The sequence below is a fragment of the Lampris incognitus genome, chromosome 19, assembly GCF_029633865.1.
Source record: "Lampris incognitus isolate fLamInc1 chromosome 19, fLamInc1.hap2, whole genome shotgun sequence".
Classification (NCBI taxonomy): Eukaryota; Metazoa; Chordata; class Actinopteri; order Lampriformes; family Lampridae; genus Lampris; species Lampris incognitus.
In genome coordinates this window covers 29,759,987-29,784,578 of record NC_079229.1, presented here as the reverse complement: position 1 = coordinate 29,784,578, position 24,592 = coordinate 29,759,987, and the positions used below count along the sequence as shown (strand labels likewise).

At 47.0% G+C, this 24,592-nt stretch overlaps 1 protein-coding gene across 1 annotated transcript in view; it reads left to right on the top strand.

Annotated features, from left to right (window-relative positions):
• ccny (cyclin Y) overlaps window positions 1-23,825 on the top strand; it is a 75,304-nt gene extending 51,479 nt beyond the window's left edge. Inside the window, exons 4-10 of the mRNA XM_056299513.1 lie at window positions 2,015-2,115; window positions 2,288-2,323; window positions 2,741-2,798; window positions 2,968-3,087; window positions 10,560-10,726; window positions 15,634-15,796; window positions 20,362-23,825. Of these exons, the coding sequence (XP_056155488.1) occupies window positions 2,015-2,115; window positions 2,288-2,323; window positions 2,741-2,798; window positions 2,968-3,087; window positions 10,560-10,726; window positions 15,634-15,796; window positions 20,362-20,478 (762 nt within the window). The 3' untranslated portion in view covers window positions 20,479-23,825. The remainder of the gene's footprint in view (window positions 1-2,014; window positions 2,116-2,287; window positions 2,324-2,740; window positions 2,799-2,967; window positions 3,088-10,559; window positions 10,727-15,633; window positions 15,797-20,361) is intronic.
• Window positions 23,826-24,592: the final 767 nt, after the last annotated feature.

The following is a 24,592-nucleotide window of genomic DNA, read 5'->3' as shown; positions in this document are numbered from 1 at the left end:
ATATAACTTAGGACATCCGGGTGGTGTGGTGGTCCATTCCGTTGCCTACCAACACGGGGATCGCCGGTTCGAATCCCCCGTGTTACCTCCGGCTTGGTCGGGCGTCCCTACAGACACAATTGGCCGTGTTTGCGGGTGGGAAGCCGGATGTGGGTATGTGTCCTGGTCAGTGCACTAGCGCCTCCTCTGGTCAGTCGGGGCGCCTGTTCAGGGGGGAGGGGGAACTGGGGGGAGTAGCATGATCCTCCCATGTGCTACGTCCCCCTGGTGAAACTCCTCACTGTCAGGTGAAAAGAAGCGGCTGGCGACTCCACATGTACGGGAGGAGGCATGTGGTAGTCTGCAGCCCTCCCCGGATCGGCAGAGGGGGTGGAGCAGTGACCGGGACGGCTCGGAAGAGTGGGGTAATTGGCCGGGTACAGTTGGGGAGAAAAAGTGGGGGGAAATCCAAAAACAAAAAATAAAAAGTTTGTATAGCTTTTGGGCGGCACGGTGGCGCAGTGGTTAGCGCGGTGGCCTCACAGCAAGAAGCAGAGGTGGAAAACCCCGAAAGTAGAGGTGCTAACCAGGTATTTGTTCCAGCCAGGCACTAAACCAGCTGATTCTAATTAGCACAACACTTCAGCCAGGTAGGGGGACTAATTAGTGAAATCAGCTGGTTTAGTCCATGGGTGGAGCAAATACACGGTTAGTACTTCTACTTTCTGAAGCCGGGTTTTCCACCTCTGGCAAGAAGCTCCTGGGTTCGAGCCCCCGGGGTTAGTCCAACCTTGGGGGTCATCCCGGGTCGTCCCCTGTGTGGAGTTTGCATGTTCTCCCCGTGTCTGTGTGGGTTTCCTCCGGGGGCTCCGGTTTCCTCCAAAGACATGTAGGTCAGGTGAATCAGCCATACTAAATTGTCCCTAGGTGTGTGTGTGTGTGTGTGTGTGTGTGTCGGCCCTGTGATGGTCTGGCGGCCTGTCCAGGGTGTCTCCCCGCCTGCCACCCAATGACTGCTGGGATAGGCTCCAGCATCCTGTGACCCCGATTGGGATAAGTGGCTTGGATAATGGATGGATGGATGGATGGATGGATGGATGGATGGATGGATGGATGGATGGATGGGTGGATAATGGATGGATGGATGGATGGGTGGGTGGGTGGGTGGGTGGGTGGATGGATGGATGGATGGATGGATGGGTGGGTGGATGGATGAATGGATGGATGGATGGATGGATGGATGGATGGATGGATGGATAATGGATGGATGGATGGATGGATAATGGATGGATGGATGGATGGATAATGGATGGATGGATGGATGGATGGATGGATGGATGGATGGATGGGTGGATGGATAATGGATGGATGGATGGATAATGGATGGATGGATGGATGGATGGATGGATAATGGATGGATGGATGGATGGATAATGGATGGATGGATGGATGGATGGATGGATGGATGGGTGGATGGATGGATAAGTGGATGGATGGATGGATGGGTGGATGGATGGGTGGACGGATGGATGGATAATGGATGGATGGGTGGATAATGGATGGATGGATAATGGATGGATGGTTGGATGGATGGGTGGATAATGGATGGATGGATAATGGATGGATGGATGGATGGCTGGGTGGGTGGATGGATGGATGGGTGGATGGATGGATGGATGGCTGGGTGGATGGATTTGATGGATGGCTGTATAACTTCTGAGGGGGGAACAGGATACTGGCGGCCTTTACACTGTTGGCAAAGTGAATTATATTGTCCAGCGGGGGGCGGCTGAAACAATCTTCACGTCTTTGGGGGTTTTCCCGAACGCCCCACCATGAATTATCCACCCTGAGTAACTCACCGGGGTGTTACACCACCCACCCCGCACCAGTTTCTGTCTTGCAAGCGCCCTACTTCACACACGCATGTGTGCAGGTTTGTTGTCTTGCCCGGGTTTGACGGCGATAGAGGTTGATGTATGTGTGTGTGTGTGTGTGTGCTGTTTGCGTGTGTGTGTGTGTGTGTGAACTCCAGCACCACCAGGGCCCCGTGAGACGAAAATACAGCTCGTGCTCCACCATTTTCCTCGACGACAGCACCGTCAGTCAGCCCAACCTCAAATACACCATCAAATGGTAAGCAGGCCTGCCAGGACCCGCGGCACTAGCAGATTTAACATGTAGTTATTTCAGCCATACTTTTGAATAATTCGGCATATTCCTGCGATAAGAATCGACTGTGCTCCTCCACGCGTCCCAGTTAGCGATGTGTTATTGAAGTCCTCCTTTTTCTCTCCTCCTCCTACAGCGTCGCTCTGGCAATATACTACCACATAAAGAACAGGTGAGCTCGTCCATTTTCAGGGTTGTCGTTCACTCCTTTTTTCTCTCGTCCATTTGTCCACCCATATGTTGAAGGCACATGGCCAGGTTCAGAAGCATCCTCTGCAGACAAAAATAACCAGTTGTGGACCCCCCCCACCACCACCACCACCACCACCACCATCACAGGCTTACATTCAAATGTCCGGGGCTTTAGTTGTGGTGGCGGTCTGGTAAACGGGCCCCTCGGTGTGAAATGCCTGAATGGCCTCCTTCTCCAGTGCAGCCCCCTACTCTGCTGTGAGCGTGTAAAGACGTTTCTTCATCTCGTCCGCCATCGCTGATAAGGAGTCTGTGTGCTGCCGCTAGCCGCCCTCCCTCTCTCCTGTTCTTAGTTAATGATTTTTCTCTTGTCTTTTCTTTTTCTTTGGCTCTCCAGGGAAGTCGACGGAAGGATGCTGTTAGATATTTTCGATGAGAAGCTGCATCCATTGTCGGTAAGGCCTCCAGTGAGGACGGGCTTTGTACATTTAACGTTCATCTTTCCCCGTTTACCCCGATCCTCCGGGGTCGTGCGGTAGAAGGTGTCATTGTGCAAACGGAAAGTGTCGCGCCGTGCCGAGTCGTGACTCTACAGGCCGCTTCGCTTGTCTCCGTCTCTTGCAGAAGTCAGAGGTCCCTGCCGACTACGACAAGCACGACCCCGAGCAGAAGCAGATCTACCGCTTCGTCAGAACGCTGTTCAGCGCCGCACAGCTGACCGCCGAGTGTGCCATCGTCACACTGGTGAGTGGGGGCGCCGGGGGGGGGGGGGTCATGTTAAAGTGAGTGAGGGAGGGCGTGAGGGACTCTAGGAGGGGTAGCGCTCCCTCGGTCTCGTCTCTCTGACCGGCGGTATGCACTGCTGTGTGGTTACTGCCTCGTCAAGGTTGACTGTATAAATCCCGCCTGTAAGAGACACACCATAAATAATGTGCCCGTCACAAATAAAGACATGCATGTTAGGGTTAATACCCCTGTCTGTGCCCCTGACCGAGGCATGGCAAGACGGCCTGGAGCTGGTCCCTGCCCCGAGCCGCACAGCCAGGATGGGTTAAATACACAGCGTCATTTCCCCACCGGGACAGTAAAGTATCTCAAAATCCACAAAAGGAAATCAAATATGTCCCCAACCACAGCGTTTTATCGGACTCTGGCATTATTTAATGATTTTATTAGTTGCTCATTCATTCGTTTGTTCGGTCATTTATTCATTCGCTCATCAGTCTTGATAATGTGTCCGACTCATGAAACCCGTTTGAAAAAAGTGAAAGTTAAAAAAAAAGAAAAGAGGCTGTCGAGAGACTCCCTCCCTCCATTGACGTGCCGATCCTTCACAGATCCCCCCCCCCCTTTATCTGTACCTGTGTGGATTATTCCACTTCTTGAAAGGCCACAGGGGGCGCTCTCTAGGTTGGAATCCAAGGTCGGGCCGTGACGCGTCTGTACTGCATGTGCTGTTACCGACACCCTGTGCTGTCCGTCTTCTTGAAATTCCCCATGAAAACCAGGCCAGCTGCACCACCCCCTCCCCCCTTCTCTCTCTGCCTCTCTTCCACCCTCTTTCTGTCCCACATACTCTTCTCTCATACTCCGCCATACTCTCTCCTTCTGCACTCATCTGCCTCAAACTGCCTCTCCACACGGCCGCTCCCTCCTCCTCCTCCTCACACCTCCGCCTGGATGTCTCTGCAGAATGGTGCACATGGGACTCATATGGCTCGCCTGGCGACCTAGCACTGAGATGCTCCCCTTTTCCGGCACAAGTGTGTGTGTGTCTGTGTGTGCGTGCGTGCCCAGGACTCCGTGACTAGTGTTGTGTCCGTGTTCATTGTCGTTTACCGTCGTGCATGTGTGTGTATGTGCCTAACGGCGAGTGTCACGTAGGACTCCTCTAACCCCCACAGTAAAGTCAGACGTGCCATTAGTAATTGAATAGGGCTGTAGGCTGGGGGGTTTGGCCTAGCTTAGCTTAGCTTAGCTTAGCTGCCAGGGCTAACTTTAGCCTGGAGGGTTGAGACAGGAACCGGACTTTCTTTCTGACATCCCTGTCATTGCATCGTAGAACCGGGAATAAATCTCCCCACAGTGGAGTTGGTGAAGCGTGGCCGATCCAGCTGTAAGCTCTGCTCAGACCCGGGTCATGTAGCCTTAATCCATCGCTCGTCTCTTCATCTTGCTCCACCTCGTCCCTCTTACAGCCAGCCAGCAGGCCTGCAGGCCTCTCTCAGTCCGCCTGTCTGTCTGTCTGTCTGTCTGTGTGTGTCTGTCTGTGTCTCATACAAGATGGTGTGTGTCTGGCACGACAAACAACTTGCTACACACAGGCACCAGGAGCCAGGACTCGATATTGGCAATACAACGCGACAAAGCACCAGACCACACCCACACACACACACACAGACACACACAATACAAACTATGCAACTGACAACACAACACAACAGAGCACCAGGCCAACCACACACACACACACACACACACAGACACACACAATACAAACTATGCAACTGACAACACGACACAACAGAGCACCAGGCCAACCACACACACACACACACACACACACACACACACACACACACACACACACAATACAAACTATGCAACTGACAACACGACACAACAGAGCACCAGGCCAACCAGACACACACACACACACATAAAATACAAACCATGCAACTGACAACACGACACAGCAGAGCATCAGACCAGCAACACAACACGCAATACAAACCATAAAAACCATGCTATGACAACATGACACAACAAAGCACCAGACCAACAACAGACACACACACACACACACACACACACACACACACACACACACACACACACACACACACACATAAAATACAAACCATGCAACTGACAACACGACACAGCAGAGCATCAGACCAGCAACACAACACGCAATACAAACCATAAAAACCATGCTATGACAACATGACACAACAAAGCACCAGACCAACAACAGACACACACACACACACACACACACACACACACACACACACACACACACACACACACACATAAAATACAAACCATGCAACTGACAACACGACACAGCAGAGCATCAGACCAGCAACACAACACACAATACAAACCATAAAAACCATGCTATGACAACACGACACAGCAGAGCATCAGACCAGCAACACAACACGCAATACAAACCATAAAAACCATGCTATGACAACATGACACAACAAAGCACCAGACCAACAACAGACACACACACACACACACACACACACACACACACACACACACACACACACACACACACACACACACACATAAAATACAAACCATGCAACTGACAACACGACACAACAGAGCATCAGACCAGCAACACAACACACAATACAAACCATAAAAACCATGCTATGACAACATGACACAACAAAGCACCAGACCAACAACAGACACACACACACACACACACACACACACACAGAGAGCTCAGGTTAAAGATAAGTCTGACTCCTCCCCACCTGTCCGACCCGGCGTTGCACCATTTTATTCTCGGTGACCTGAGAATAAAATGGGGCGGCGGCTCTTTATGGCGTTGCGGTTTGTCGCCTCGGCTCGTCTTGTGCGTCCTGTGATTACGTGTTGTCATTTGTCGGTACAGGGTGCGATGCTGGCCCTTGTCTGCAACAGATATGCTCTCTAAAAGAGAGCGTTTAATGACACACAAAGGACCCGGAGTGAGATTCCTCAGCCCCGGCTTTGTGTTTGTGCTGGTTTGTGTGGTGCGGGGGTCTACCCTTTGTATCGCCCGGCGTGTGTCCGGCCCCTCGCTCCCGGCAGACTCATTTTGACCGCTGTCTGACGGGGGGAGTATCCGGGGTCCTTTGGCAGGCTCCGCACCACCTCGGTGATAGGCTGGGCTGCAAGGGCCCGCGGGCTAAATCCCCCGAGACCCAGCATGACTCGGCCCAATTAGCCGGTGGCGCCGTGCACGCGGGCGAGTCGTGCGTGTCCTCAGCAGAGAATCGGAGACCCTTCCTCCATTTTTCCCCCCTTGTCTTTTTTCTCCCACACCGTCGCTTCCCCCCCCTCTCTCGCTCCGTGCGCTGTTTTATCTCTCGCCTCGTCCAAGTCTTGCGCTTGCGTGCTCGCTCGTTAGGCCTGTTTACCGAGGGTGTGAAGTTACAGGACCCTTCTGGTCCGGTCTTGGTTATGGTCTTGTTATACAGACGGTTTTTCTAAACCACAGTGCAGTGGTTCTGCCAGTGCACAGAGGCAAATACCCCCGGTACAGGAAACGATGCTCCATCTTGCACACTGGCCCACTTGTGTGGATGGGAGATGTGTAAATGGCAGCATACTTGTTTGGCTATTTTTTATTTATTTATTTATTTGGTGGCTGGACCATCCGGTGGGGCCAGCCCTACATTATTTATTTATATATTTTTGATTTTGAGATACTTTATTGACCCCCGTGGGGAAATTCCGCTCTGCATTTAACCCACCCTAGCTGTGTAGCTAGGAGCTAGCTAGTAGCTAGGAGCAGCGGGCAGCCGCCGTGCGGCGCCCGGGGACCGACTCCGGTTCGTCTCGCCACGCCTCGGTCAGGGACGCAGACAGGAGTAGTAACCCTAACATGCATGTCTTTGGTGGGGGAAACCGGAGCACCCGAAGAAAACCCACCGCAGACACGGGGAGAACATGCAAACTCCACACAGAGGACGACCTGGGACGACCCCCCCCCCCCGCCCCCCAAGGACCTTCTTGCTGTGAGGCGACGGCGCTAACCATTGCGCCGCCGTGCAGCCAACCGCTAATGTCCCTGAGCGGCCATGTTGGAGTGACTGAGTGATCACGTTTAGCGCGGCCGACTGTGTGATCATGTCTGACACGAGGAGGCCGCTGGATCAGGTGACCAACGACGTCACCGAGGTTACAGGGTTGGCCGGCCGGCCGTCCGATGTCTGTCGGCGATCACGTATACCGGCTGGATTCCACGGGGCACGGCCGCAGTGGGTTCTGGCTGCGCCCCAGCTGCCGGAACGGATCCCAGCCCCTCCTCCAGGAAACGCTTGTGATTCCACCAGACGTGGCTCAGAAGCACCAGAAGCGTCCCAGACGCGGCTCTCCGCTCTGCACCGCTAAAAATACGCGCCTGGTCTATTTTTGACGGAGGCCGCGTCAAGCTGCACGAAGCGGATCGAGCCGGGCAGGGAGTCCGACTCGGGAACGGGCGAGCACCCGGTCTCGATTTTCAAATAAAACACCCCTGTGCAGACTCCCGATCGTATATCGCATCGCTACATCGGCTTTATGTCGTCACCTGTGGCAGCAGGCCAGAAGTCCAGAAGGAGGAAATAATAACAATAAACGCCGTGATGGACTGGCGGCCTGTCCAGGGTGTCTCCCCGCCTACCGCCCAGTGACTGCCGGGACAGGCTCGAGCATCCCCGCCACCCTGAGTAAGGATAAGCGATTAGGATAATGGATGGATGGATAGACCATTAAAACTGGCGGTCCGGGGAGGGCTGCAGACCACCACATGCCGCCTCCCATACATGCGGCGTCTCCAGTTGCTCCTTTTCACCTGACAGTGAGGAGTTTCACCGGGGGGGGGGCGTAGCACGTGGGAGGATCACGCTATTCCCCGCAGTTCCCCCTCCCCCCTGAACAGGCGCCCCGACTGACCAGAGGAGGCGACCAGGACACCCACCCCCATGCGATGTAGTATGGCCATTGAGCCTCTTATTGCACATGGCAGCAAAGCCATTTGTCCGTTTGCACTTGATATGTGTCTGTCCTTTGCCTTGGGCAGATATGTGTCAGGGAGTAAATCCTGGGAGCTACATGGGCTGCCGGATGAAGAAGCTCGGGGACAATAACAGAATCTATAAAACTGAATAAAACACACCGTCTCTAGCAAATAACAACATGGTGTTCAATAAACCGAGAGGGAAAAAGCTCTGCTGCCATACGAGCGTGTGGACCTGCAGCGACAGGTGGGCCGAATGGGCCTCCGTGGTCCCGTAGAAACCGTGAGCTGGGTCTCTCGCTGCTGAAGGAGTGAGGAGACGGGAAGAAAAGAGAGAGCGGGGGAGGGGGAGGGGGGAGAGATGTTATCTTTTCTTTGACGGACATGGATTTTTCATGAGCGAGAAGTTGTATTTCGTGCGGCTGCGCCGCTGGGATTTTTACCTTGAGACTGCAAACCAGCTCCATGAACGAGTCTAGCATCGAGAAACATGCACACACATCAGCCCAGTGCAACTCAACCCCCCCCCCCCCCAACACACACACACACTATGGAGCCCTTTTAGAGCCCTGCACGGGCCAAAACCTGCAGCCCTAGCCGGGACTCGGGTTCCATGAGGCGCATGTTTGAATACAACCGTACACTCAGGCAGCTGGCTCAGGCTTTGTATTTGTGTGTGCTTGCGTGGTGTTGGGAGTCTGCAACTGCCCCTTTGCGTTTGTATCAGCCAGCATGTGTTCTGCCCCTCGTCCCCGGCAGACTTATTTTGACCGCTCTCTGACGGGGGTGTATCTGGGGTCCTTTGGCAGGCTCTGCACCGCCTCAGTGATAGGCTGCGAGTGCCTGCAGGCTAAAACCTGACAGTCGCCCCGAGACCGACCCCAGTGTCACTTTAAGCGCTCGCTGATGCATGCAAGCGCACACACACACACACACACACACACACACACACACACACGGCATGGTCAACTGTCACATGTAATGCACACGTACATGTGTATGTATAATATTTATAATATCATCAATATAAAAATATTTCATACAGTGGCCTGTGTGCACTCTGTATGGGAGGTTTTTTCTTCTTCTCCCTAATTGTACTTGGCCAGTCACCCCGCTCTTCCGAGCCGTCCGGGTCTCTGCTCCGCCCCCCTCTGCCGATCCGGGGAGGGCTGCAGACTACCACATGCCTCCTCCCATACATGTGGAGTCGCCAGCCGCTTCTTTTCACCTGACAGTGAGGAGTTTCACCAGGGGGACGTAATGCATGCTATTCCCCCCAGTTCCCCCGAGCAGGCACCCCGACTGACCAGAGGAGGCGCTAGTGCAGTGACCCGGACACATACCCTCATCCGGCTTCCCACCCACCGACATGGCCCGTTGTGTCTGTAGGGATGCCTGACCAAGCCGGAGGTAACACGGGGATTTGAACCAGTGATCCCCGTGTTGGTAGGTAACGGAGTAGACCGCCACACCACCCGGACACCCCAGTGTGAGGGAAGTTAGATGAGCCCAAGTTTCCTGAGCCCGATCTAAAAAAAGAAAAAAAAAGATGGCCCGGCCCGATTCGACTCAGCGTCTTGGCACCCTACGGGCTCGCAGACCTCTGAGCGTTTTCCCTCATCACCTCCTGCAACGGGGCTTCTTGCATTCCTCACTGCAGCCTATCCTTCAGCTTTCCCTGATTCCGCCCTTTTCCCTGGAACGCCGATATTATGTCCTGCTTCCCGGTCCTGTTTTTCTTATCAAGCCCGTTTTTGCTTTGTTTCATCGCTCTGTTAGGTTGCTTGGCTTCATTTCCCTCCCTCTGTTTTGTAATGTGACCTTGGGTTCCTGAAAACCCCAAAATCTGATTTAATGTATAATAATAATAATAATAATAATAATTAATCATAATATATGACCTTCATCTTAACCACTGTATACTGAGTGCCATGAAATGACATGCGTGACCTAGTTTCTCACACGCTGTTTACAGCGTTGTCTCCCGTCGTTTCAGTCAGATTTAGTATGGCGTAATAAGAGGGTCCATGTTTCGCTGTGGGGGAGGAGAGGCAGCACTCGCAGGGTGAATAAAGAGTGCTCTAATTTCCATCGGCTCGTTTAAAGTGGTGGCATAAGGCGAATTACTGACATTAATGAATCCTGATTCTTTTCTTCCGATGTATTTTTTGTTGTACTACAGTAGAAAGGAAAGAGAGAGAGAGAGAGAGAGAGAGAGAGAGAGAGAGAGAGAGAGAGAGAGAGAGAGAGAGAGAGAGAGGGAGAGAGAGAGAGCGTGCATGCAGCATGAAGTCGGGCTACTCGTTCAAGCGTCGTATTGAAAGTACTGCACACCGCGAGCGCCGTTTAATGCTAAAACCAGGCCTCTCGTGTGCTTGAGCTCGTGACAGAATGGCCTGGATGATGTGCGGCGTTTCCTGAGCTCCACCTCAGGAAGAGAGATTTTGTCGGTCGTGTTGAAATGCGATACTCCCTCTTGCCCCAGGTGTATCTGGAGAGACTCCTGACATATGCGGAGATCGACATCTGCCCTGCTAACTGGAAGCGTATTGTCCTGGGGGCTATTCTCCTGGCCTCTAAGGTCTGGGATGACCAGGCAGTCTGGAACGTCGACTACTGCCAAATTCTCAAGGATATCACCGTGGAAGACATGTGAGTTACAGGATGCACACACACACACACACACACACACACACATCATGTTGGGAACGCACACTATGGCTATTTGAATGAACAGGCACAGGCTTCTTGATCTCTTATTCCAGCCAACAGAGGTGTTAAAATACGCTACCAGGTGGCCAGATTTTCAAAAGGTTCTGTGATTTTTCCCCGTTCAAGGAGGCGTGTACAGCACAACCTCAGACAATGTCAGTCTCCATTCACCCTTCCACTACGTCACAACTCGCTCCCATTCAGAGCTCGGGAGTCGGAGCCATTCCATGCTGAGAATAGACCCCTTGTGTGGGGTCAGACCAAGTTGAAGAGGCGACATGTCTGTTGTGGTAGAGGGGGTGGGGTGAGGGGGGTGGCGGCGAGGCATGCATGCAAGAAGTTATGAACATGCTCAGGGCGGCTACCAACTCCTTGGTATGGTGCTTTTGTCATTGAATGGGCCCCGGGCTGCGTAAAGCTGCAGCTTGTATGGGCTTAAACCAGGTCAAGTGTGGTGCAAAGTTGAATACGATTATGAAGGATCATGAATTAGCGTGCTTTCACGCCATAATCGCAGGACGGCATTGCGCACGATCATGGTATTCAATGTCGGATGTACCGACACACTCCTAGACAGCTGCACAATCTCAAGTGACACATACTCACTTGAAATCCTGTGAGGTTTAGGACACAAAGTTCAGCTTAGTTGAACTTTAACCTCCAAACATTCTGACCTCTATGAGATGCGTCCAATGGCATGCCAGCATTTACAAGCGGCGGAAGTCTACTTCCCGCTTCTAGCATATTCCATGTATCATCTTCTTTCTGACTTTATGTGCTCAGGTGTGCACACTACTTCACGCAAGCTGTTTTAATTCAATACAACGTTTTGAATTACTGGATCTGCCATTTTTCAGGCCGTGCTCCTGATTCTGCTGATATGTAATCTTCTAAGCACCTATATGGTCGGTTTTGTATATTGTTATATAGCATCTTTACCTGCAACATTTTTGATTTATTAGGACATGAGAGAGAAAAAATCTTGATACATATTGTCTTAATGCACGCTGAACAGTCCAGGTGAGAAAATCAAAGAAGGTTGAATCGGTTCATCTGGATCCAACGTCTATTGACAGTTATTCTGTCAATAGACATTGAATCAAGTGCAACAGGACTTGGTAAGTGTCTGTGAAGACGTTTCGCCTCTCATCCAAGAGGCTTCATCAGTTCGTGCCTTTCTGACTAGACCAAGCTAGTCTGACTGGCTGGTGATGAAACTCAAGATATTTATCCTCTTTGGAGTCGTTATCAGAGCTCTTGATGTCCATGGCTGGACATCAATAGCTTCAGCTGAAGAAGCTTCTTGGATGAGAGGCGAAACGTCTTCACGGATATATACCAGGTCCAGTTGCACAACTCCTTTGGATAACCATGACCTGGATGAATGAGAACATTCACAGACACGTCGATAAACATTGTATCCAGATGAACCGATTCAACCTTCTTTGATTTGATACCTGTTGGACAAGCTGGTTACATAAGATTCAAAAATTGGATTAATTTGAAAGAAAGGTGAACTCTAAACCAACTGATTTGATATTCAGTCATGCCGGGACTTCGGATGGCACAGGGTCTGTGACTTTTAAGACAAAATCGGTGTTATTGTGGCTAAGCCAGTGACTCCACAGCCCTCGCCGACCTCTCCTGTGTGTCACGTCCGTGGCAAAGCCGTTGGAATCTCGGCCTCGTTATTCTGGGGTGGAATTCAACGCAGCTAGACGTGTTGTTTCTGCCGTGACCTCTGACCCACGGCGAAGTCGCCTTTAACCTCTACGCGTTGTTGGAGATCTTTCCTCATATCTGGGCTGAAGTCACATCCAGGAGTTCCTGACTGTGATTTTATTTTCTCTGGTCAAAGGAGTATGGCGCGTGGCTATTCTTTGCTTGTGTATGGCATTTACTGGAGGTTTACCGCTCAGTACGTCCACTGAAGAGCATTCTAAGGGGCGTCCGGGTGGCCTGGTCCGTTCCATTGCCTACCAACACAGGGCTTGGTGGTTTGAATCCCCGTGTTACCTCCAGCTTGATCGGGCGTCCCTACTGACACAATTGGCCGTGTGTGCAGGTGGGAAGCCGGATGTGGGTATGTGTCCTGGTTGCTGCACTAGCGCCTCCTGTGGTCGGTCAGGACACCTGTTCGGGGGGAAGGGGGAACTGGGGGGAATAGCGTGATCCTCCCACACGCTACGTCCCCCTGGTGAAACTCCTCACTGTCAGGTGAAAAGAAGCGGCCGCTGACTCCACATGTATGGGAGGAGGCATGTGGTAGTCTGCAGCCCTCCCCGGATCAGCAGAGGGGGTGGAGCAGCGACCAGGACGGCTCGGAAGAATGGGGTAATTGGCCGGATACAATTGGGGAGAAAAAAGGGGGGATCAAAAATCCCAAAAAAATTGTCTTTATGCATGCTCAATAATCCTGGTAAGAAAATCAAAGAAGGTCGAATCAGTTCATCTGGACACAACGTGTATTGACAGAAACGTTTCGTCGCTCATCTAGGTGACCTCTTCAGTCTAAACTGACCGCAGGCATCCCCGCCCTTATAAACAGTACAGTGGCATAACGACCGAAACCAATGACCAGTTTCATATGCAAATTACCATGACCATTAAGTAGAGTTCTGCTGGCCATGTGTATTATTCACAGAGGATCTGGGAATGTTTGCAATCACAGCATTGTCAGATGCTGACGGATGTACTCTTAGCCCCCGTTGCATTCCCTCTTCACATAGATGGCCTCTTTGACTCCCCGTTCAAACCAGCGTTCCTCCCTATCAAGGACGTGCTCATCCTCATCCTTGAAAGAGTGGCCAGTGGCCTGTAGATGGGTGTAGACTGTGGGGTCCTGGCCTGACGGGTTAGCGCTCCTGTGTTGTGCCATCCTCTTGGCCAGACGCTGACCAAGAGGATGAAACGTATCTGTCAATAAACGTTGCATCAAGATGAGCTAATTCAGCCCTCTTTGACCCCCATAAGTTGCTGTGAAAATATACGGTGCGTATGTGACTGTGGCACAAAGAGGAGAGAACAAGAGCGGGGGCGGGAGGTGAAGCGGAGAAGAGAAGGTCGGATGATTTGAACGGTTGGATGCGAGGGAACTGGTGTGGATAAGTACAGTACAGCTCAGATAGCATCTAAATTTAGCTCATCTGTCTGCATGCCTGAGAATGTGTGTTTGGGAGGAAAAGCAGGAGGCTATGGGTGGAGTAGAGGACGGCGCGGCGCGTGAAGGTTTCAGTGGAAATATCCATCAAATTGAACTAAGTGAACCGCTCTCGACCCAAGTGAAAAGCACATTGCTGAGATGTGTGCTAACTTCGATTCTTACGTTTCCCTCATTACGATCTCAGGTGTTGACCGGGCTTTGGCCGTCCGAGCCGTTACGCCTTCAAACGCCCTGCATGAGGCGCTGACGCTGGTAAAAATCAGTGCCGTCTTTTAAATCACCCCTCTAAACACATTTTCTATGAAGCTTGCATCTATAACGCCCTATAAGCATCTGTAACGCCCTGTGAGCATCTATTGCATCTATAACGCCCATACTGCCCTATAATGTGTATTACGATGACTAACGGCTACGGCTGAAGACTGCGAAACAGCACTGAAGTCTCATTACGCATCTCTACAGAACTTCAGCAAAACAAGTTGGCTATGATGCATTATGACAGTGTTTCTCAACCGGGGGTCCGCGGACCCCTAGTGGTCCGTGGTGTAATTGCAAGGGGTCTGTGAAAATAAAATATCTTTAAAAAAAAGGTCCTATGACATTTATAGAAATAGGATTATTTTACTCAAATGTGACTGAGAACTTTATCTACCTAAACTATAAAGGGTAACGGGACTTTATTCTCTAATTACATCTGTTTCACAAGTGTAATCTATTGTATTTTAATAAGAGATCTCGCTCCCGTTTGCATTGTTAAAAGTTACTGCATAAAAATTCTGTTGTTACATATATCTGAAAGTTACTGAATACATATTCTGTTCTGTTACATATATCTGAAAGTTACTGAATACATATTCTGTTTTGTTACATATATCTGAAAGTTACTGAATACATATTCTGTTTTGTTACATATATCTGAAAGTTACTGCATAAGAATTCTGTTTTGTTACATATATCTAAGTTACAACTGAAAGCTCTTACTTTTGCCCCAAAGAGTGAATAAATGCTATGATGCAATTTAAAATGCAGTTTCTACTGTTTCTATCAAATTGCAACCCCCCTCTCCCAAGATCAGGTGGAGGGGTCCTCAGGGTAGATCAAAAATACACAGGGGGTCCAGGACCCCAAAAAGGTTGAGAACCACTGCATTATAACATTTGGCAGATAAACAGGCTAATGATGACATATTTATAATGCATAAATCCGTTTTAAGTTGACATAATGTATCATAAAGGTGGTTACGAGGTGTTGTGAGGGCGTATACATGGTTATAATCAATCTTACAATGACTTATAGCTACACTTATTGGGCGTTATAGATGCTTATAGGGCGTTAAAGATGCAAACTTCATAGAAAGTGTTACCCACATTTTATAGAGCGATTTCGATGGCTTTGGCTTTTTTTTTCTTTTACCAAATTTGCAAGAAAAATGGTGTGTATATTTTCTATTCTGTCGTCTTGTTTCTTTTTAATTTCTGGTATTTCTGTTGTTCGTCTCACTGACATCCATCCATCCATTATCCAAGCCGCTGATCCCAATGGGGGGGGGGGCGCGGGATGCTGGATGGAGCCTATGCCGGCAGTCATTGGGCGGCAGGCGGCGAGACACTGTCTGTAAAAGATTTTGGCATTATGTTTCGCTAAATGCTCTTTTTCCTTCCTCTCCTCCTTTCCAATGGAACAGGAATGAGCTGGAGCGGCAGTTCCTGGAGCTGCTGCAGTTTAACATCAACGTGCCGTCCAGCGTCTACGCCAAGTATTACTTTGACCTGCGCTCCCTGGCCGAGGCCAACAACCTCAGCTTCCCCCTGGAGCCACTCAGCAGGGACAAGGCCCAGAAACTAGAGGTAGAACAGAGCACACGTGCACACACACAAACACGCTACTCAAAATGAATATATTCAGACAAACGTGCACGTTGTACACAAAACTGAATGACCAACGGGTAAATGAAAATAAATGAGGAGTCAGGAACGCACATCCAAAACCTACAAGAACACATATATCCAAACTACAAAAAAAAAAACCTACAAAAACTACAAATCTACAATAACACATATATCCAAACTACAAAAAAAAAACCCTACAAAAACTACAAAACTACAAGAACACATATATCCAAACTACAAAAAAAAAACCCTACAAAAACTACAAATCTACAATAACACATATATCCAAACTACACAAAAAAACCCTACAAAAACTACAAATCTACAATAACACATATATCCAAACTACACAAAAAAACCTACAAAAACTACAAATCTACAATAACACATATATCCAAACTACAAAAAAAAAACCCTACAAAAACTACAAAACTACAAGAACACATATATCCAAACTACAAAAAAAAAACCCTACAAAAACTACAAATCTACAATAACACATATATCCAAACTACACAAAAAAACCCTACAAAAACTACAAATCTACAATAACACATATATCCAAACTACACAAAAAAACCTACAAAAACTACAAATCTACAATAACACATATATCCAAACTACAAAAAAACCCTACAAAAACTACAAATCTACAATAACACATATATCCAAACTACACAAAAAAACCCTACAAAAACTACAAATCTACAATAACACATATATCCAAACTACAAAAAAAAACCCTACAAAAACTACAAAACTACAAGAACACATATATCCAAACTACAAAAAAAAAAACCTACAAAAACTACAAAACTACAAGAACACATATATCCAAACTACAAAAAAAACCCCTACAAAAACTACAAAACCTACAAGAACACATATATCCAAACTACAAAAAAAAACCTACAAAAACTACAAATCTACAATAACACATATATCCAAACTACAAAAAAAACCCTACAAAAACTACAAAACTACAAGAACACATATATCCAAACTACAAAAAAAAACCCTACAAAAACTACAAATCTACAATAACACATATATCCAAACTACAAAAAAAACCCTACAAAAACTACAAAACTACAAGAACACATATATCCAAACTACAAAAAAAAACCCTACAAAAACTACAAAACTACAAGAACACATATATCCAAACTACAAAAAAAAAAACCCTACAAAAACTACAAATCTACAATAACACATATATCCAAACTACAAAAAAAACCCTACAAAAACTACAAAACTACAAGAACACATATATCCAAACTACAAAAAAAAAACCCTACAAAAACAAAAAATCTACAATAACACATATATCCAAACTACAAAAAAAAACCCTACAAAAACTACAAAACTACAAGAACACATATATCCAAACTACAAAAAAAAACCCTACAAAAACTACAAATCTACAATAACACATATATCCAAACTACAAAAAAAAAACCTACAAAAACTACAAATCTACAATAACACATATATCCAAACTACAAAAAAAAAAACCCTACAAAAACTACAAAACTACAAGAACACATATATCCAAACTACAAAAAAAAAACCCTACAAAAACTACAAATCTACAATAACACATATATCCAAACTACACAAAAAAACCCTACAAAAACTACAAATCTACAATAACACATATATCCAAACTACACAAAAAAACCCTACAAAAACTACAAATCTACAATAACACATATATCCAAACTACAAAAAAAAACCCTACAAAAACTACAAAACTACAAGAACACATATATCCAAACTACAAAAAAAAAACCCTACAAAAACTACAAAACTACAAGAACACATATATCCAAACTACAAAAAAAAACCCTACAAAAACTACAAAACCTACAAGAACACATATATCCAAACTACAAAAAAAAAACCTACAAAAACTACAAATCTACAATAACACATATATCCAAACTACAAAAAAAAACCCTACAAAAACTACAAAACTACAAGAACACATATATCCAAACTACAAAAAAAAACCCTACAAAAACTACAAATCTACAATAACACATATATCCAAACTACAAAAAAAACCCTACAAAAACTACAAAACTACAAGAACACATATATCCAAACTACAAAAAAAAAAACCCTACAAAAACTACAAAACTACAAGAACACATATATCCAAACTACAAAAAAAAAACCCTACAAAAACTACAAATCTACAATAACACATATATCCAAACTACAAAAAAAACCCTACAAAAACTACAAAACTACAAGAACACATATATCCAAACTACAAAAAAAAAAACCCTACAAAAACTACAAATCTACAATAACACATATATCCAAACTACAAAAAAAAACCCTACAAAAACTACAAAACTACAAGAACACATATATCCAAACTACAAAAAAAAACCCTACAAAAACTACAAATCTACAATAACACATATATCCAAACTACAAAAAAAAACCCTACAAAAACTACAAAACTACAAGAACACATATATCCAAACTACAAAAAAAAAACCCTACAAAAACTACAAATCTACAATAACACATGTATCCAACATATCAAAAAAAACAATTTCCACTAGCCCATGCAGAACTGCCGGTCCGCATGGGCTAGCAGTTAGCTTAGCCTGCCCCGCCTCCGCGCATGGGCTAGCAGTTAGCTTAGCCTGCCCCGCCTCCGCACCCCGTCACACCGCCCTCGGTGCTTCCTCCTCGGGTGCAGCTCCGGGCAGGGCCGTGGTCCTTGGGCCCACCGGACGCCCCAGACCAGTCTCCCCCAGCCAATGATCCAACGCCAGCTCTCCCAGCCAGACACCTTCGACAACCCCCCCCCCCCCCCCCCCCGCACACTAAACATGCACACTAAAGTGGATTTAGGATAGCCAGTCTGTATTAAGGTTGAATTTTTGTGTTCTTTGCTGTGTTATATAATAATATCATGTTGAGTCACACAAAGCCAGTGCTGTCTGATCTATAATTCAGAGCCTGCACCTTTGTTTAGCCATTTCGAGGCCCGCTTTGAATATTTAATTTCACAAGGTGGCCCAGCCACGTCATAAAACATTCACACGTTCAAGCTGGATGTGCGACACACTGAGTAGAGGCCGGCGTGAAGACCTGCCAGTGCTCCCGGTGTTTGGCAGCAGTTCTGCTGGTAGACTTGTGAACCTTGTGAACCATGCTCACACAGAAACAGACAGCCAAATACACACACACGCACACACACACACACACACACACACACACACACACACACACGCACACGCACACTTTGCAGCTCTGTGCTGGTTAAAAGACGAGGGTTGTCAGGTTGCATAGCTGTGTACTTAACTTTTCCGGCCACATTGCTCGCTCGTTCTCTGCGTCTCTCTTTCTCCCTCGTATCTTTCTGCCCCTGCCTCCATCCTTATTTTACTTCCCACCTCCTGACCGACTGTCTCCTTGGCGGCTAATTAACTCCGAATCAAGGCCTCGGCAGCAGAGCCCATGTTGGCTGGGTTGTCGGCGCTGTTGGGTTTTCTCTGCTGAACCCGGGGCGAGAAGGCCGGGTAGCTCGACAACGCCGTGTCATCGGTGGTCACTGACTCAGAATGACCTCTGACCCACCAGCTACAGGAAAATAAAATCCAACTTTTATAAACAGTATCACAGCGTCGTGTGTGTGGGCTGGCAGTAACTAAACGAATACACACTCCGGGCACACGCGCGGCAGATTATTGTCGAGGATGTGTGTGGGTGTAAAGAGTCATTTTTTATCTGGATATTCACAGTATAACAACTTTTGTTTTATTTATTTATCCATTTTTTTTTACTGAAGACGTCTTTATGAAGAAGTGTAACCCATTGCATCTTATGTGGAATTAGTATCCAGGTTTAAATTATGGTTTCCGGGGGCGCCCGGGTAGCGTTGCCTACCAACATGGGGATCGCCGGTTCGAATCCCCGTGTTACCTCCGGCTCGGTCGGGCGTCTTTACAGACACAATTGGCTGTGTCTGTGGGTGGGAAGCCGGATGTGGGTGTGTCCTGGTCGCTACACTAGCACCTCCTCTGGTCGGTCGGGGCGCCTTTTTGGGGGGGAGGGGGAACTGGGGGGGAATAGCGTGATCCTCCCATGCGCTACGTCCCCCTGGTGAAACTCCTCACTGTCAGGTGAAAAGAAGCGGCTGGCGACACCACATGTATCGGAGGAGGCATGTGGTGGTCTGCAGCCCTCTCCGGATCGGCAGAGGGGGTGGAGCAGCGACAATTGGGAGAGAAAAAGGGGGAGGATCCAAAATAAACAAATAAATAAATAATGGTTTGTGGACAACTTATCTCTATCTATCGTCTATGTATACTGGGTGGGAGAGGTGAAAACGTCCCATTTGGGAAGACGGCCATCCGTTGTGTTGCGAGAGTGCTTTTCTGTTGGAATTTAAAAATGCAAAAGCAAGGCACAGATTTCTGACCCTTTGTTTTATTTTATTGTTGTCTTTACTGACAGCAGTTCTGTCTCTCTCTGCTGTTTATCCCCTGACTCTCCAGGCCATCTCACGGTTGTGTGATGACAAATACAAGGACTTGAGAAAAGCAGCCAAAAAGCGGTCAGTGAGCGCAGACAACCTGGCGGTGGTGCGGTGGGCGCCGGCCATCATTTCCTAACGTCAGCGGAGGGAAGGAGAGGCATTGGGCGGTCTTGCCAGACGTGTTTCTGCCTGGTAGTGGGCAAACCATGGGAGCAGCAGTCGTGTGGATCAGTGCTTTTGTCTCCCTGAACGATATCGGCATAAATGCAGGCAGAGACACACATGCACACCTGCAGACACACACACACACATGCACACACACACAAATATATATATATATATATATATATATATATATATACACATGCACTCACATAGACAGACGCTTACACACATGCACGTATACACAGACCCAATGTGGCACTTTTCCAAGTGTTATTCCGGCCCCCCGGTAAACTGTACATACAAGAAGTCTCACTGGTTGCCTGCACTGAACCAAACTGAGCTGAACTAAACTGAACAGGACTGTCAGAAACTGAACTGAACTGAACCAAACTGGCCTGGGTGAGGGAAAGCCGTTGGATAATGAAGACCAAGCCTGCGGAAGTGAAGACGCCTTACGAAAGAGAGTAACATCCGTCAGCGGGAGTGGAAAGGTAATAAAAGAGGTGAAAACTCAAACATAACCCACGAGCACCAACAGCCACGCACTGCAGGAGGACCTTCACGGTGTGGTGGTCTGTTATGGTTGATTGAAAAAACACCCTGCTAATCAGTGTTTGGATAGGCTTTGTACATTCCTTTAGTTTTAATCATCTTACTCAATCAGTTTCTTAGAAAAAGCACAAAGTTTTGTTTTCCTTTTTATACAGTTAACGGTTAAATATCATACACGCTTCCCGATAAGTATGCCTTTGTATTTGATTGTGTCATCGGTGTTTGGCTGTTGATGTGTGTTACTATATATCAGCCTCACAAAGACCTGAGGAGAGTGGCGAACAAAACTGGAGCTGAACAGAAGAGTTTTCCAAAGGAAAGAGGATGTGCTTTCCACTTTTCAGTGTACAGCTTCTGATACCTTTGGAAGAATTGAGTCACAAGGCCAGACTAACCATCGTCAATCCTGCTTAACAAATAATAACCATGATTATTTAATGTCTCTGGTTTGGTTGATTTACATTTTATGCATTTAGCTGACCCTCTTATCTGCAGCGACTTACAACGAACGAATCTATGTTGACTCGTTGTCTCGTTCAAGGACACTTTCACGAGACATGTAGCTGTTGCGGGAGTCGAACCCACGACCCTTCAGCGATAGAGCGGTCGCTCTCACAGCTTGGCCGCCAATCTACCCACACACGCTAAGCAATACCCGCACATTACTGTTCCCAGGAAATACAACGAAGCTTGCCAAGGCATTACTGTATGTGGGAGGAAAGAGACAAGGTGGTCTGGTGTCTAGTAATTACATTCAGATTGTGAGACGTACCGGAGAGGTTATTTTGAACTCTATCCACTGCCAGTGTCCTGACCTGTGGTGCCTGTAATAGGATAGAATAACACACTAACAAATTATTATAATGCCCCCCCCACTTTAAAATCATCTTATTTTCACCATACAAAGATACAGCACAAATAAAGCAAAAAAAGAAGAAAAAAATTCAGAGATAAGAGCCACTAAGCATGATTCTTCAGGGTTTATTCTGTTTTGTTTTGTTTTCTGGAAAAGACCTAAAAAAAGCATTACATGATAATTCAAACACTTCTTACAAAAATACGGATTGTATAGATTTTGCAACTTGCCTCTGTACAGTGTATATACCTGCATTTTGTGTGCAGAGTCTGTAGACTAAGGCCACACTGTAAAAAAAAAACAGAATGAGAATTATGTTATAATATTTATATTGGATCAGTATTTACTGTACTTGAAGAGGAAGGTAAAGAGTTTGATATTTTGTTTCTATGACAAATCAAGTGAAGAGATGGAGGTATTGAAAATCGGCTCTGCATAGGAGACACCACTTTCCGATATTTTTTTCCCAGTGTTTAACTCTTACATCAAGCTTTTGCACTGCAAAAAATGGCAAGTTTTTGAGCAGCAAGGAAGTACGTATTTGTTATGAGTTATGCAGGCATTTTTCACTTATTTCGGTATGTTTTAGGAAAAATGATTTTACCTCATTGTCTAACAACATTACTGGTTTCATGAAATGTCACTTCAAATGATAACACTTGTTTTAGATATGTATGTGAAATAAGGGATGAATAAAAATAATGTCTTTCTTGACGAGAACATTTATTGATATGTCATTTCTTAAAGGTATATGCTATGACATGTGAAGTGGGATTCAACAATCATGAAATAAGCTTGAAATGTCAACATACCATGCTTGCTAATATTGCCAGTTTCTGCAATGTGTTTTCTCCCGACTGCCAAAGTCAGCTTGATGACCCAAACTCAAACGCGTCCTCGACAAGTTCGGTCACCACGATGTATTGTTGGCGTTCAAACATCCTACGTGTTTTGTGCATTTCAGTGGAAATTGTGATTAATGTTGCGTTATTTCCAGTCAAGTCACCAGAAAATCGGTCGGTCAATATTTGACAGTGACAACATCGATATGTATGAAGGGATGGAGAAGTACCAAAGTGTCGAGTAATGAAGGACTGCCCTGTTCCATTCGTGTCTCTGTTTATCCTGCCCCTTGCACATAATGTATTCGAACAGGTTTTAGGGACTTGGAGAGAGAACTGTTGTATTGCATGTCGCTTTGTGCAACAACAACAAAAACAAAACCGTGGAAAGTACCGATACAGGAGTTGCTGTTGTGGGCTCAGCCATTATAGAGGTATTCAAAGATTGTATATCCTATTTATTGTATGTGTGTGTGCATACAGTCCAACCTGGTGTTTCCAAACCCAGAGGTGAGCACTCATGCCTGATGGTGAAACATAGAGGATGCCCCATAGCGGTGTGAGGTAAACCCCATGGCGAAGGCGGTGGGAAGTGTGGCGTCTTGTCGACTGGTTACTGGGTGTGTGTCATAGCCTTGTGCACTGAACTCTACCTCTGCATAGTTTTTACTCATATCCCAATTCCTCTTGCCCTCCCTTCAGTGGCAGTTTTGCAGTTTTACAGATTTGGCTAGTTAGCTTGACAATTTCCCGCGCTTACGTCAAACAACTACTGTAGCCGCTCAGTTTTATTTCTTTTTGTCCGTACTTGTTTCCTGCTTCTTAAGGATTTATACTGTAATCTGTTGTTATACATTGCTGTTGTTGTCAGTGTTGTATTTACCCTCTTCTTCTTCTTTTTTTTTTTACAAAAAGAAAATTTTGACCTATAGTTGCTGTTCTCAGTTTGCCAAATTCTGAGCTGATTTGTGTCTGTATGTTTGTAACTATGATTTAAAGAACCGCTCCCAATTCTTATCATCTAAAGCAATGTTTAGAAAAACCTGCACAAAAATTAAAACTTTTAAACCTTGCAATAAATCAAGCGTATGTGTTTCTTGTTGGTACACAACAGTTTCAGAAAACCGGCTTAAATGTGATTTTAAGTTTTGGCTTTTTTTTGAGTCATCTTGAAGTTGTACTTATTCTAGAAACATTAAGTCACCCTGCTCCTCCATTCTGCTTTGATCTGTTAAATAATTGTATGTAATGAAACTTCTCCTGGGTCACCACCTTGTCGTGGTGGAGAAGCTTGTGTGTACCAGTGATCCCAAGAGCTATGCCGTCCGGAGCTTGGCTCCTGGCAGGGTCACCCAAGGTGGACAGGTCAAGGGGGAGGTTCCAGACGAAGCGTGATCCAACAAAGACCTCAGCGGCGGAACTGGTGGAAGATGCCTCCAGGTCACAATGGCAGTGAAGGCGGATGAAGGCTGCAACATAGGGTGGTCCCCATTCATCTTGATTCTTCATGCCATTGGACTCTGGCCACCCCCTGCCAAGGACCATGTGGTGGCTGCAGGCGCATCAGCCGCTCCATGTACAAAGCTATCATGCGCAGGCGTCCTCCCATTATGCGGCTCCAGGATCAGCCAATGCGCCCACATGAAGACCCAGAGGGACCCAGAGGGAGGACGGTCATACTTGACCCCGAGTGATAATAAGGATTATGATGATGTAATGAAATATTTTTGGGAGGGGGCTCAGGAGTGGCCATTGTCCTCTTACTCGGGGTTAGCCTTGCAGGGAAGCAGATCACTGTCAGATGCTCTGCATCTATCAGGTGTCTTCTAATGGAC